A 13,890-nucleotide genomic window follows, 5' to 3' on the forward strand; every position below is an offset into this window, starting at 1 on the left:
TTATGCTACAAATTAAGTTCTCTAACTCAATGTAGTGTTAGACGAACATAATTTCATTAGTTGTCATAACTTAAAAACATTGATGCAAATGGCTGTTGTTTAAAGACTTTAATTTCTTTTAGAGCAAAAATCTTTTTCATACCCACATAAACACACACTCACACGCACACACATGTTGGGTTTCCATGTTTTATGGGGACATTCCATAGACATAATGGTTTTTATACAAACTTCTATTGCCCTACACCAACCCTACCCCTTACAGGAAACTTTGTGCATTTTTAGGTTTTCAAAAAAATTAATTTTGTATGATTTATAAGCTTGTTTCCTCATGGGGATCAAAAAATGTCCCCACGAGGACAAGGATTTCAGATATTTCCATCTTTGTGGGGACGTTTTGTCTCCATAATGTAGGGTTTACCAGGACCACACACACATACATACACAAAACAACTTCATATAAATAACATCTAATCAAATGTGATGATTGACATAGGGAATGCCTATTTCCCAATAAATAATAATAATCCTATATATATACTGGGTACATTTGAATTTCTTTTACTTTTTACTAATTTGTTTCATTTACTTCTAATAGAACAGTATAGTATAAAATGTTTTAAATATTTAAAAATATTTTTTCACCATAAAGGTAAATCACATTTAACCAAGTAACTATTTTTTTACTGTAGCATTATTTTCTGCTTTACAGTACAGTAAAAAGTTACAATAGTTACATACAAGGAATCATGTGAAGTACAACAATAGCTATAACATTTTTAATATGGACAGAGTGACTAAGCGACTGTTCTCCCCGCTGACTCTGCGGCATAACCGGTAGGTGGCGTAACGTGGCATAATTTTGGTCGCCTCCAAGACTTTGACACGAGGAAGAGAAGAGCGTTTGCCGCCCAAGGCGGGGTCACCATCTCTTTTGGCAAAGTTTGGCTGTTGAGACTGGGAGCGTTCGGCAAGATCAACATAAGTACATCGAGCCTAAATCCCGATCGTCCGTTTTCTATCGCTCGAGGCCGTGTGAGCGTCAGTGTAGCGTGCGGCTGACGCGATCTGACTGCAGTCATGTCCGAAGACCCGAGCTCTCAATCCTGGTCTATCGACAAGGATGACTATGAGCTACTGGAGGTGATCGGTGAGCTAAACCATCACACATCAGCATCCAGATCACATCACATCACATCAATGATAGCATAACGGAGATTAAGACATCTGTGTCATGATCTCTGGGGTCCAGATGGTCTGTGTTATTTCAGATCTCCATCAGTAATTGAGTCATCGCGACTGTAAGATGTTCAGTCTGTGTTAGCCGTGCTAACTAGCCACCCGACATGCCAGCAGACTGTAATGCTTTGCGGACAATGGCTGATTTACTGATTGCTTTGGGGATTTCATCGTGATTTATATATGACATATGGGGCGCTTGGTGGTTAAAGAACCATTACATTTGACAACTTGCTGGCTAGTTTGGTGACAAGCTGCTTCATGTAATGTTCTTGCAGATAGGCTGTCGTTTAGATGAAAGTTTGACGTATTACAAGAACACTTTAACTAGCTAGTTAACTTCTAAACGCATAACCAGAGCTGGTTTTATTGTTCTGGGACATTTGCATTTGGTCTTTCAGCGAGGGAAGTTGTCATTAAGCTGAAGGAAAGAGAAACATGAATAAAAGAAAGTGTAGTATAATCTGAAATGAATGCATATTAAAACATGACTCACTTTTTACATCTAATTCAGCCATCTGAGTTAGCATTAGGGGTACCATATAATAAACATTCCATTATATCTTTTAACCCTTATGTGTCATTTTAAAAAACGTTACACAGAGGCCCTTGGAGGACAAAAACAGCAGTGTTTATTATATAAAAATATTATATATTAAAAAATTTTCCACACTTTTGAGTTTTTCCAACATCAGTCCTGATCATAACTACAAAAAATGAATTCATGTAACACTTTAATTGACAGTTTGTTTACATAATGACAACAGTGTTTTAATGAGAAAAAAACACAAGACATTCATTGTTTTCCATATACTAAATGCTAAGCAGATTTATTATTATTATTATTATTATTATAGTCTGTCAATGGGTGTGTCAGTGTTTAACAACAACATTGCTTTTGATGTATTATTTTTGTAGCAGTTTTATTGAATCTATAAAAGAAAACATATTAGTATTTTTCCACTTTCACGGAGTAAAATGTTTTTTACCAACATTCCTGATCATAACTACTTTGTGTGTAATTACTTTGTGTACCTAGTGTAAAATAGATTTATAAAAGGAAATAAGGGTAAAATATTAAAATTCCAATAAAAATACACACTTCTGGCTAAATTTACGCTGTTACAACCGAAATTATCAAAAAAAAAAAAAAAAGAGAGAAAAGGTCAAAAATGTTCTTAAAAACACACATATGTCATCTATGGATTGTAGATATACGATTCTCTGCATCTGTCTTCTCTAATATATTCTTAGTATGTTATTTCATATGCAGATTTTTGTTTGTATTACAAAATCAGTGATTAAAAAAAAAACACATTTTGGATCTTTTTTTTGCTGCTATATAGGGAGTGGAGCAACAGCTGTGGTCCAGGCAGCATATTGCAAACCCAGGAAAGAGAAGGTGGCCATTAAACGCATCAATCTTGAGAAATGCCAGACCAGCATGGATGAGCTTCTGGTAATGTCTGTTTACTGCTCATAAAATTAGACACACCACATAAAGGTATTTGATTAAGATGTCTCTGCTTAAACAGGTTATTTATGTATGGTAGTTTACATTTCTGTCTCTCTTTAGAAGTGTAATGTGTTTTCTAATGAATGATTCTGCTGCCTATATTGTTTTATTATAATTAAATGTGCATCGGACTAAAATTAATCTTTCCCGCAAATTTTTCTGCAGTTACAGCATGTGAGATTAAATATATATTTCAAATTATAAATCTGTGCATTATGCAAATGTTCTTTAAACAAAAACAGATTCGTTGAATCCTTTGGTAATTTAATAATTTAAGTTATTCTGCAAACATGCAAGAAAACTAAATCTACCAATACAATTTCATTGTCTGTAGGCACAAATAATGACTATCTGACAATATTTCAGTTTCATTATAACTTATGCAATGTACATCTGACTCCGGGTCTGTCCCATTCACCTCAGTTAATGACCTTTTTGCCAAATGGCAGGGTCATGATGTAACTCGGGTCATGTGCAAGGCAGCCACATGTCTGTCAATCAGAGAAGCATTAAACTGGCACAGACACAAGGAAAGGCTTTCTGGTTTGTGATTAAACTGTCAGAGTTAGAATGGCCTATGAGACCAAACTAGCTAACTACACTTGCATTTATACAGAAAATGTGTCTTTTTATGATGTAGAATAGGTTTAATTCAATTAATTTAGTTTGATGTAAATTTGTATTTAAAGATTTCTATTCACTGCATGTCTAGGGTCTTTTCTCTTTCAGTTCTGTAGCATAAAACTCATGAATGGCAGCATCTTAAAGTAATTTGACCCAGAAGGATGTGGTTAAGCACAAGCGATCTGAATGGGATCTTTTGTTTGCATTTACTTACCATCATTACCTTTTAGAAACCTCTGTTATATTTAAACATTTACTGCTTCCTAACATTTTCTTTCCTCTTTTTTTTTTTTTTAGAAAGAGATCCAGGCAATGAGCCAGTGCCATCACCCAAATATTGTGTCTTATTATACCTCCTTTGTGGTCAAGGATGAGCTTTGGCTGGTCATGAAGTTGCTCAGTGGTGGTCAGTCAGTTTAAAAGCTTACCTTGAATAAACAAAAGTTATTAATTGTTTTGAAAATAAAATGCTACATAATGCAATATCCTTCGATTCATATCTGTTTCAGGCTCAGTTCTTGATTTTATTAAGTACATCATTTCCAAAGGGGAGCACAAATCGGGTGTCATAGATGAGGCCAGCATTGCCACCATACTAAAAGAGGTGCTTGAAGGTCTCGATTATCTGCACAAAAATGGTCAGATTCACAGGTATGTGAATGGTTTGGTGTCTTTAATTACATTTATGTGTGCAACATTTTCCATTCTTAAAGGGATAGTTCATCCAAAAATTAAAATTACCCCATGATTTACTCACCCTCAAGCCATCCTAGGTGTATATGACATTCTTCTTTCAGACGAATACAGTCGGAGTTATATTAAATAATGTCCAGGCTATTCCATGCTTTATTATGGGATTGGAGGGTAGCCCAAAATTTGAAGTCCAAAAAATTGCACCCATCCATTATAAAAGAAGTCCACACGGCTCCGGGAGGTTAATAAAGGCTTTCTGAAGCGACGCGATGCGTTTGTGTAAAGCCTCGTACACACCGGGACGATTATCGCGCGCGCTTATCGCCGACGTTTTTCGACGCATCTTTTGTGTTCATACCCAAGCGATTTTCGCAGGCAATGAGCCGAGTGAACGTGCAAATTCACTCCCTGACATTAGATGGCGCTTAATGAAAAACAGAAATACCCCGGTACACATCGAATCCTATTTGATCTGCAATTCCTCTCCATAACAACTCCCTCTTATCGAGATTTTTGTAGTCACTTTCACGTTTGTCATAAAGCCCTTTGTGTTCAGACACCAATGAGACCAGCAGCTCTACATTCATCTTGCCTCTATGCATCTTCTTGGTCTACTTACTTCCTCTTTGTCGTTAGGTATCAATGTGTGCTCGGCAAGACCGTTTTGTGCTTGAGCGCCACCAAGTCGTGTTTTACTGTAACTTCAGCAGCTCCAGGCACGTGAACAAAAGCGCCAATCTCATTGGTCGGCCAGTTTTTAACGCGGCACGTCAAACCAAAAAAACGAGCCCGAGGCGTTTTTAAAAAAATTACGCTTTTACGCCTCGCGTTTTGCACGTCGGTGTGCACACTCACAGTGGCGCCCTTTGTTTAGCCACGAGGCGTTAAATGTCGGCGATAATCGCGCGCGATATTCGTCCCGGTGTGAACAAGCCTTAAGAAAAATATCCATATTTACAACTTTATAAATCTTAATCTCTAGCTTCCACTAACTGTCGTACGCTCGTTCATGAGAGAGTGGTGTCCAGCGGATGACGTAGGTGTAGCATAAGCGCGGGTGAGAATATGCTAGTCTCGCGAGAAACAAATTTTGTTTACAGCAAAGGAAAACCAGTGTCCTCTTGGATTATATCAAAATCCTCCTACGTCCTACGGAATCCATCTGCTGGAATGAACACGCATTTGACAGTTGGCAGAAGCTAGAGATTACAGTTTATAAAGTTATAAAGTAATATGGATATTTTTCTTAAACAAGAACATCGCTTCACTTCAAAAGGCCTTTATTAACCCGCCAGAGCCGTGTGGAGCACTTTATGATGGATGGATGGACGCATGTTTTTGGGCATCAAAATCTCGACCCTCATTGACTGCCAGTATAAAGTTTGGAAAAGCCAGGACATTTTTTAATATCACTCTGATTGTATTTGTCTGAAAGAAGCAAGTCATATACACCTAAGATGCCTTGAGGGTGAGTAAATCATGGTTTTGTTTTGCTCTCTCCTCTGCGCTTCCACATTCGTCACTTCCGCATTCGTCATCGCGTTTGCCTACGTCATCTGCTGGACGCCACTCTCTCGTGAACGAGCGTACGACAGTTAGCAGAAGCTAGAGATTAAGATTTATAAAGTTGTAAATATGGATATTTTTTTACACAAACGCATCGCGTTGCTTCAGAAGGCCTTTATTAACCCCCTGGAGCCGTGTGGACTTCTTTTATAATGGATGGGTGCAATTTTTTGGACTTCAAATTTTGGGCTACCATCCACTCCCATTATAAAGCATGGATTAGCCTGGACATTATTTAATATAACTCCGATTGTATTCGTCTGAAAGAAGAATGTCATATACACCTAGGATGGCTTGAGGGTGAGTAAATCATGGGGTAATTAAAATTTTTGGGTGAACTAACCCTTAGTCACTGAGCAATACACTGACCTGTACTTTTACTCTGTTAAGGGATGTGAAGGCTGGAAATATTCTTTTAGGAGAAGACGGCTCTGTTCAAATTGCAGGTGGAGTTTCACTGTTATTGACAAGTAATTAGCTTAGTAGTAGGGTTTAAATATACTGTTTTTTAAAATGATCTCAACTGTAGAATATTATCTAGGAATGTAGAATATTCTTATTTAAATGTAATGTTTGATTGCCTTAGTGTTTATGTACTTTATGTGGAATGTTATACTTGGAGGGAAAAAAGTTATTTTTTGTTGAAGCAAACAGGAAAAAGGCAATATAATTCTGTTTGCTTTCAAAGTCTGGGAATGGCCTCTAAATGCTTATTTTCTGGACTAGGAAGGTTTTGATTTGATTATAGGTGGTGCTTGGAACGAAAAGCATATATTATACAACATGGGTCAGGCGATTGATAGTTTTGTCATCTGCTTTTCCCCCTGAAGACTTTGGTGTTAGTGCCTTTTTAGCAACTGGTGGAGACATGACTAGAAACAAAGTGAGGAAGACATTTGTAGGAACTCCATGCTGGATGGCGCCTGAGGTGATGGAGCAGGTTAGTGTTGTCCCACCTGTTCCTACTTTGCCTTTCATATATTTTGGAAACCGAATGGCTTTGTTACGGAATGTGATAATGATAATGTGTTTGCTCAATCACAGGTTAGGGGTTATGATTTCAAAGCTGATCTCTGGAGTTTCGGGATTACAGCTATTGAGCTGGCAACCGGGGCTGCTCCATATCACAAATATCCTCCAATGAAGGTAAGCAGCCTTCAAGTCACTGTTTGTGTTCAGTTCATGGAGAGTCCGCTATGAAACCTGCCAAAGGAGTGATGAAGGAATGAATCGTAAAATCTGGAATTGAGTTGGCATTTTGCACTTTCGTTTCCATTGGCATGAAGTCATTGGGTTTTTTGAATGGGTTTTGGTTAAATGTTTGATTGGTGGTTAACACAAGCTTCAATTCACGTTTTATTCTATTACATAAAATACATCAGTAATACCTCAGTCATTGTTTTTCAAGCTTCTATGTGTGTTGAAAAAAGGTGGTTGCTAGCAAGTTGCTAAATAGGACCTCAGAGGTGGTCAAGGACATTAAACCTCATTACACCAAACAGGAAAACTTATCTACTCACTAGTCAACTTTTACAACCTTGTTGTATTTATACTTCTGCTCCTGCACTCTATTCTAACTCAAACATTGCAGCTTGCAGATTTTAAATGAAGATAAAAAGATTTGTTAAAAGCTTAGTGGTGCTGACGTATGGTGTTGTTTGTTTATAGCCTAACTTTTTACTTCTGCCGGTTTGTATTTAGGCTTCCAAATTCGTAAAAAATGTATCTTGATGAACAAAATGTGTGAGAAGCATAATCATTTTCTGCAATAATTCAGAAGCCTCTGGTTGCTTAATGTTTTTGTCTATACTTGGTCCACAGTAATGATTTGTCTTGGACTTTCTTGATTTCTTCCTTTCTCCCTTTTGTTTGGTTTAGGTTCTCATGTTAACCCTGCAGAATGACCCTCCTTGTCTAGAGACTGGAGTTACAGATAAAGAGATGGTTAAAAAATACGGCAAATCTTTTCGGAAGATGATCTTCTTGTGCCTCCAGAAGGATCCAGAAAAACGGTAGTGCATTGATTTCCTAACGTTCTCTGATTCTATCAAGACCAACAGTTTTTGGTCATATTATAAATTTTCAATGTTTTTCATCAACAGCCCTACAGCTGCTGAACTCTTAAAACACAAGTTCTTCACAAAAGCCAAGGTGAGATCCTGTAACCCGAATTTGTAAAGTACAGAGAATGACTAGAGTAGTGATTTTTTTATTCATTTACTGGTAACCTAAGTGCATAAATGTGTGGTCTGTTTTATGTAATTGCTGCTTCCAGTAGGAAAAATTATTTAGTTTGACTACAGTCGTTGTCGCCTAAACATTTCCAAACAACTGGTCCAGCTTGGCTGGTTTACTGTAACAAATGCTCAGCATTAGAGTTTCTAAAGGCCATTTCCTGCTCACGGGATACAGCCCATATAGTAACAAACGCAGTGCTGCCTCAGCAGACTTTCATTCCTGGCGGCTCAGTAGCACTGTAGTCTGTGCATAAACAGAGAGGCCTGTACGCCACTGCAGTGCTACATTACAACCCTCAGAGGATGCTGTCTCTCAAATGTATTTTTAGAATAGTATAACCTGATTTCACCGTTTTAACCAAAATATTACATTTGTGGAATTATTCATAATAAATAATAATAGAATATAATGTGTCTATTTAGAACTAATTTTCTGGCTTGTAGCTTACTACGAAAGTTGAATTTCATTTCTCACAATTTCTTTACAGAACAATGAATACTTGAAAGAAAAATTGCTGGATAGGGCGCCAACAATAGGAGAGAGATCAAGGAAGGTGGGTGAGAAATTTACTGACAAATATTACACATTAATTTTAGTAGTTGTGCTTCAAGCATTTTGTTGTTTGTGTAAACAGGTGCGAAGGGTTCCGGGCTCCAGCGGTCGACTTCACAAGACTGAGGATGGAGAATGGGAATGGAGTGATGATGAGTTGGACATGGAGAGTGAGGAAGGAAAGGCTGCAGTGGCCGCTTTACGGGTACACACTCATCTGTTGCATCGTTACCAAAGTCTGTTTTATTTTAGGCTGTGGATTTGGATAAAGCAAGTCTTTTAAATTGTCTCTTTTTAGTCACCAAGAGTAAAGGAGGAGGCTGTGCAAAATGCAGAGGTGAGAGTTCAGTTCCATTTCCTACTTTTTGAGTTACCTCAAAGCCATTCTCAAGAAAATCTTGTTTCTGCCTCTTTCAAAGATCTTTCCAGCGGATCCATCAAGCTTCCTGCAGCCAGCAGCTGCAGGACAGTCTGAAGTGCCACATGCTGCAGATGACACTGCCACGATATCAGCATCTTCTCCAGGCTCCCAGGTGAGCTCTGCTTTGATGAGTCACATGTGTGACAACAGTATCAGCAGTGAGAATGACCAAATAAGTGGACTTGGTTCATAATTTAGGTTTGACTTTAGATCTTAAAATTGTATCCCTGCAGGCTGGTGGACCTATTACGACGGGGCAAGACTCAGCCAAAACCCCCATCAGCCTTGTTCTAAGATTAAGGTATTTTTCATTATAATCATGATGGTTGATGCTGACCATCAATCAAAAACAACGGTTTCTTTTTTTCTTTCTTTTTTTTTATAACCAAATAGATCAGTTAGGTTAGAGTTAACCATACTGTTGAGGACAGTTGCATTTGTTCCACAGGGTTGTGTTGGCTCACCCTTTCTTTTTACATTAGATAAAAATGCAAGCACTGATCCCAGTGACTTAAAAGTTTGATTTTTGGGTGAAACTGATATAATTGCTCTTTTTGTATGACAATACAAATATTTCAGTTTATCACTGAAAATTAGAAAGGTTTTTAGAGTGATGCACATTGGTGCAGGATTGAAAGAAAGGACTTTACAGTGTTGTTGTTAACTAAAACTAAAAAAAAAAATATTTTCATAATATGCTGAAATAATATGAAACTTAAATATTATATGGAAAACTTGCACAAAAATGAGAAATGTTTCCTTAGCAACTAACTGAAATCAAGTGGAATTACTTAAACGATTAAAGAATTACTCAAATCGAAATCAAATCAAATTAAATTAAATATTAAAAATCAAACTAATAAAAAAGTAAAAGCACGTAACACAATTACTAAAATTAAAAATATTTAAAAAAAAAACAGTATCAGTATATAAAAAAACTAAAATAACAGGTTAGTTCTACAGTAAAATCAAAATGTCTTCTGATAATATCTTGTTTCTTAAACTGTTTCACATTACTTTTTTTATTTATTTATTTTCACAACAGGAATACAAAGAAAGAGCTGAACGATATCAGATTTGAGTTCATGCCTGGGAGAGGTTTGTGCAGTTTGCTGTTCACTTGACTAAATATCTGTCTGTTTCTTGCTAATTTCTTATCACGCAATCTCGATCACAAAGCTAGTAAAATGTGTATAATTTATTGTCTTCTATATTCAGACACAGCTGATGGAGTGTCTCAGGAGCTTGTGTCTGCAGGACTGGTGGATGGGAGAGACTTAGTCATTGGTGAGTTTATCGAGATAAAAATAAAATAGCTGCTCTACACTAAAAAGACAAAGGTTGAAAATAATTAGTGTTTTTAACTTGCATTCATTTTTTAGTAGCAGCCAATTTGCAGAAAATCGTTGATGATCCACAAACCCACAAAAATATCACTTTCAAGTTGGTAAGCCATTAGATTATGTGATGCAGTGGTCAGTTACTCACCGGAGGTGTTGTTTTATATTTGGCTCTATGTTTATCTTTCTTCCGTTTAGGCATCGGGAGTGGACAGCTCTGAAATTCCAGACGACATTAAACTCATGGGATTTGCTCAGCTGAGTATAAGTTAAAACAGTATTACCAGCAACGAGAAAAAAAACACACAGACTTGTTTGCACAACAGTGCATTGTAAATGCTTTCATTGGCCTGAAGAAACCACTACTGCCAAAGAGACAGAAGGAACCTGACACCACAAATGTCGAATAGGACTGCATCCGGGTTCTTCATAGGAGCGCACCTCAGATGTTTACAGTATTCATGTATGTTTTGTTTTCTGTTGCTTTAAACATTTGCACAATCTGAACCAACTCCTAATACTGGTAGATGTCAAAAGAATGCCTTACTTTCGGTAGTACTACTGAATTTACAACTGTAGGTTGATGGTAGCTGTGGATCTCATCTGTGAAATGAATGAGTGACTGTGTGTGCTTTCAGCTGTGTACCTCAAAGGAAGGAAGATTGTCATTCAATAGCATTTAAGGGTGCATGTTGGCACCGCTATAAAGTCAGCTGTTCTCTGCAATGTGGTGCATCATATTGGAGCGATCAGCATTGTATGGTTTTACACATTAACCAGTAAACATGGGAGCCACGTCACCCACAACCCCGTCAGACATGATGTTTCACCGTTACACCCGTGCACTGCACCTCACGGTTACACGTTTCTGCTGCTTTCTCACTATCGGGATACATTCCCATCGTTTTGCATGGGCTAATGCCAGACTGCATGAATGATTTTTAACTTAAGATATGCTGATCATTTTGCTCTCACTTAATTTTGCCGGCTCTCTGTGAAAACAGGAGGTGCAAGAGAGATGAAATGAGATATTGAGCTTGTTAAAAAAACGTGAACCGTGTTTTTCATCCAATTGATATTTTTAGCGAAGGATGTATATGCTGTTGTTTCAGAAAACAATTGAAATTCTCTGGAAATTGTGCATTTCATATATATTGGAAAGGTTAATGCAATTTTGTGGATTCAGCATAATGTTACAAGTTTCATTTACATGCATAGCTGTTACGTATAGAGGCAGCTGTTTGGATAGTGTTATAGATTTTTTTTTTTTTTTTGAAGGAGATTCCAGTGTTTGCAAGGCGGCAAAAGAATAGCATTAACATTTTGGTAAAATCAAATTACCACTGATAGTTACATTTTGAATTCTCAATATTCAACACCTTTTTAAAGTTCTCAATCTATAAACACATCTGCAAAACAAAGTTGGAATGGAGTCTGCGTGGAACTAGAGATGTATAGAAAAATGGAAAAACATGACTGTCAATATACATTGCTTGCCTTGCAAGCACTGTTAATGAAGTAAAAACCAGTGAAGCCTGGGACACAGTCACTGACCAGCAAGAAACAAAAGAAATGTGACTTCAGGACTCATCCTGTGTCCAAGTAATATTGGCAATAGGATCCATTGGATTTGAATTCGTGGGCCTGTTTGTGTCATTGTAAATATTTAATTTCATTACATCTTGCTTAATATCATCCGTCTTAGTTAGTAGACTGATGTCTGATTCCATGTTATATAGGCAGAAAATGTTCTCATGCCACTGGTATTTTTTCCCTTTAAAAAACAAAATTACATGGTCATATTGCCAGTGATTTTGGCAATAACTGTTTTCTTTTTTAATTTTATTTAAACCTTTTTGCCGGACTTTTAATTTAGTTTAATTCATCATCTTCTTACTGAGGATCTACACTCCACTTCATTTTTAATTTTCCCAGTTATTTTCTCTCCTTGGCTTCCAACAAACAGTACATTTTAAGATGGTTTTAAAACCGATTAATTGTAGACATGGTTGGTGATTCATTTGCTGTCACTTTCACACTTGTGTGTATGTGCAAATGACTGTTGATTTTTCTTTTTAAAATATATTTAGTGTGAATACAACAATGAATGTGGGTGGGACATCTTAACGAGTACTTGATCAAGAAAAATAATCATGTAAATAATCAAATTGGTGTTGTTTATATATAATATAAACAGTATACATACTGTTCACAGTTGGCCTTTCTATGGAGTGGACGTGGTGGTTTGTCTAATGACTTATTGTTGGCTTCTTTGTGTTCACAGTGGAAAAACACAACACTCGGGTTTCATTACTGAAAAATGTAGCCCTGAAATATTACATTAGCATGACTTGAGAATAGTTTATGTACTGAATTCTACTTTGTCAACAGTGGAGGGCTATTATTGTTTTCCTACATTTCAGTTTCTGCCTTGCTGTCTTTGTTCATCGTTGTTGGAGTAGTTGGTGAGATTCTTAGAAGGAATGCTTGTGGTCTGTGGTTTAATGGGTAACAGCTCATTACAATGGCATGCCACCTTACTGTAATCATTGTGTCAATCATATCTCCGATCCTTTAAATAGACTTGTCAAGTCAAAGCTTAAACACAATGATTTCATTTCTTTGATGGTCTAAATTGTTTATGGCCCTGTCATGGATTCTCTAAAGCCTCAAATATTTCCCCTTTCTCTTGTAAGACACTTCAAGTCCTCAAGTCTCTTTCTCACCATGGTAGTGGATAGTGATAAGACTATTATCATTATTTCACGATTTTCACGTGCGGACAAGTGGTTTGCCCTTTTTCTGGAAATCAGAAGTAATTCAACTGAGCACTTTGAAAATTGAAAGCATATTCTTGTTTCTCATTTGTAGGAATCCTTAAAGATAATTAACTAAGCTGATTTGTTTTCATATTGACACATCAGATCTTGTTATCTCCACATGCTCATATTTCTGTATGGTGGTGTTTGTTGAGGTGAGTTGTCTTAAGATCATTCCTCCGTTCTGTTCTGTCAGCAGTCTGGAAGGCTGCTGTATTTCACACCAAGCACATGTATGCAGGTCTTTCAAAAGAGGAATTGGCTGCATTTTAGTGGAATATTTACGTGTTTTCAATTCAATGTTTTTTATTTAGTGTCTTCATTTTTTTCATTTTTTTTAATCTAATTGAACTTCAAGGAATGAATTGTCACGACACAACAGCAATGGAGGTATTACTATCACTCTCAGTATGGTGTGTTAAGGACAATGGTAGAACACTGTATAGTATTTCACTTTTTGGGATTTTCAGTGCATGTGTACCCAATTGTTTTTAATAATAATCAATAAAGAATGACATTATGACATTTCCCTGCAGACTTGTCTAATAGTGAATTGCATAATGATGTTGAAGTGCTTCATGATCCATAATAGTCCTCTGTGGCACTTATCCAGTTTATTGCTAGTGGTGTTATATTGTTGAGTTACACATTACATTTACTGTCAGCACAATTTTTTATTAGTTTTTATACTTTAGAACCAAAGTACTGCTCTAGTTAGCTTCAGTTTAGTTTTGAAAACTTTATATATAGATATAGAGGTGTGTGTATGTATGTATGTATGTATGTGTGTGTATATATATATAGGGTAGAGAAAAATAGTCACCCCCCTTTAAATAAACACATTTTGTTGCTTTGCAGCCTGAAATGAAGATGGACACAGTT

The 13,890-nt window shown here is 36.8% G+C and overlaps 1 protein-coding gene across 1 annotated transcript; it reads left to right on the forward strand.

Annotated features, from left to right (window-relative positions):
• The first annotated feature begins 876 nt into the window (after positions 1 to 876).
• LOC107688448 (serine/threonine-protein kinase OSR1-like) lies at positions 877 to 13,542 on the forward strand. The gene is made up of 18 exons (XM_016486115.1): positions 877 to 1,150; positions 2,586 to 2,698; positions 3,677 to 3,785; positions 3,889 to 4,030; positions 6,029 to 6,084; positions 6,469 to 6,578; positions 6,683 to 6,784; positions 7,517 to 7,650; positions 7,741 to 7,789; positions 8,364 to 8,429; positions 8,511 to 8,633; positions 8,727 to 8,765; positions 8,848 to 8,961; positions 9,083 to 9,150; positions 9,895 to 9,947; positions 10,068 to 10,136; positions 10,232 to 10,296; positions 10,388 to 13,542. Exons 1-18 carry the CDS (start codon positions 1,081 to 1,083, stop codon positions 10,460 to 10,462), a joined length of 1,557 nt encoding a protein of 518 aa, XP_016341601.1. The 5' UTR covers positions 877 to 1,080; the 3' UTR covers positions 10,463 to 13,542.
• The last annotated feature ends 348 nt before the right edge of the window (positions 13,543 to 13,890 follow it).

This window comes from Sinocyclocheilus anshuiensis, unplaced genomic scaffold (assembly GCF_001515605.1).
Source record: "Sinocyclocheilus anshuiensis isolate Anshui unplaced genomic scaffold, SAMN03320099.WGS_v1.1 scaffold329, whole genome shotgun sequence".
NCBI classification, from domain to species: Eukaryota; Metazoa; Chordata; class Actinopteri; order Cypriniformes; family Cyprinidae; genus Sinocyclocheilus; species Sinocyclocheilus anshuiensis.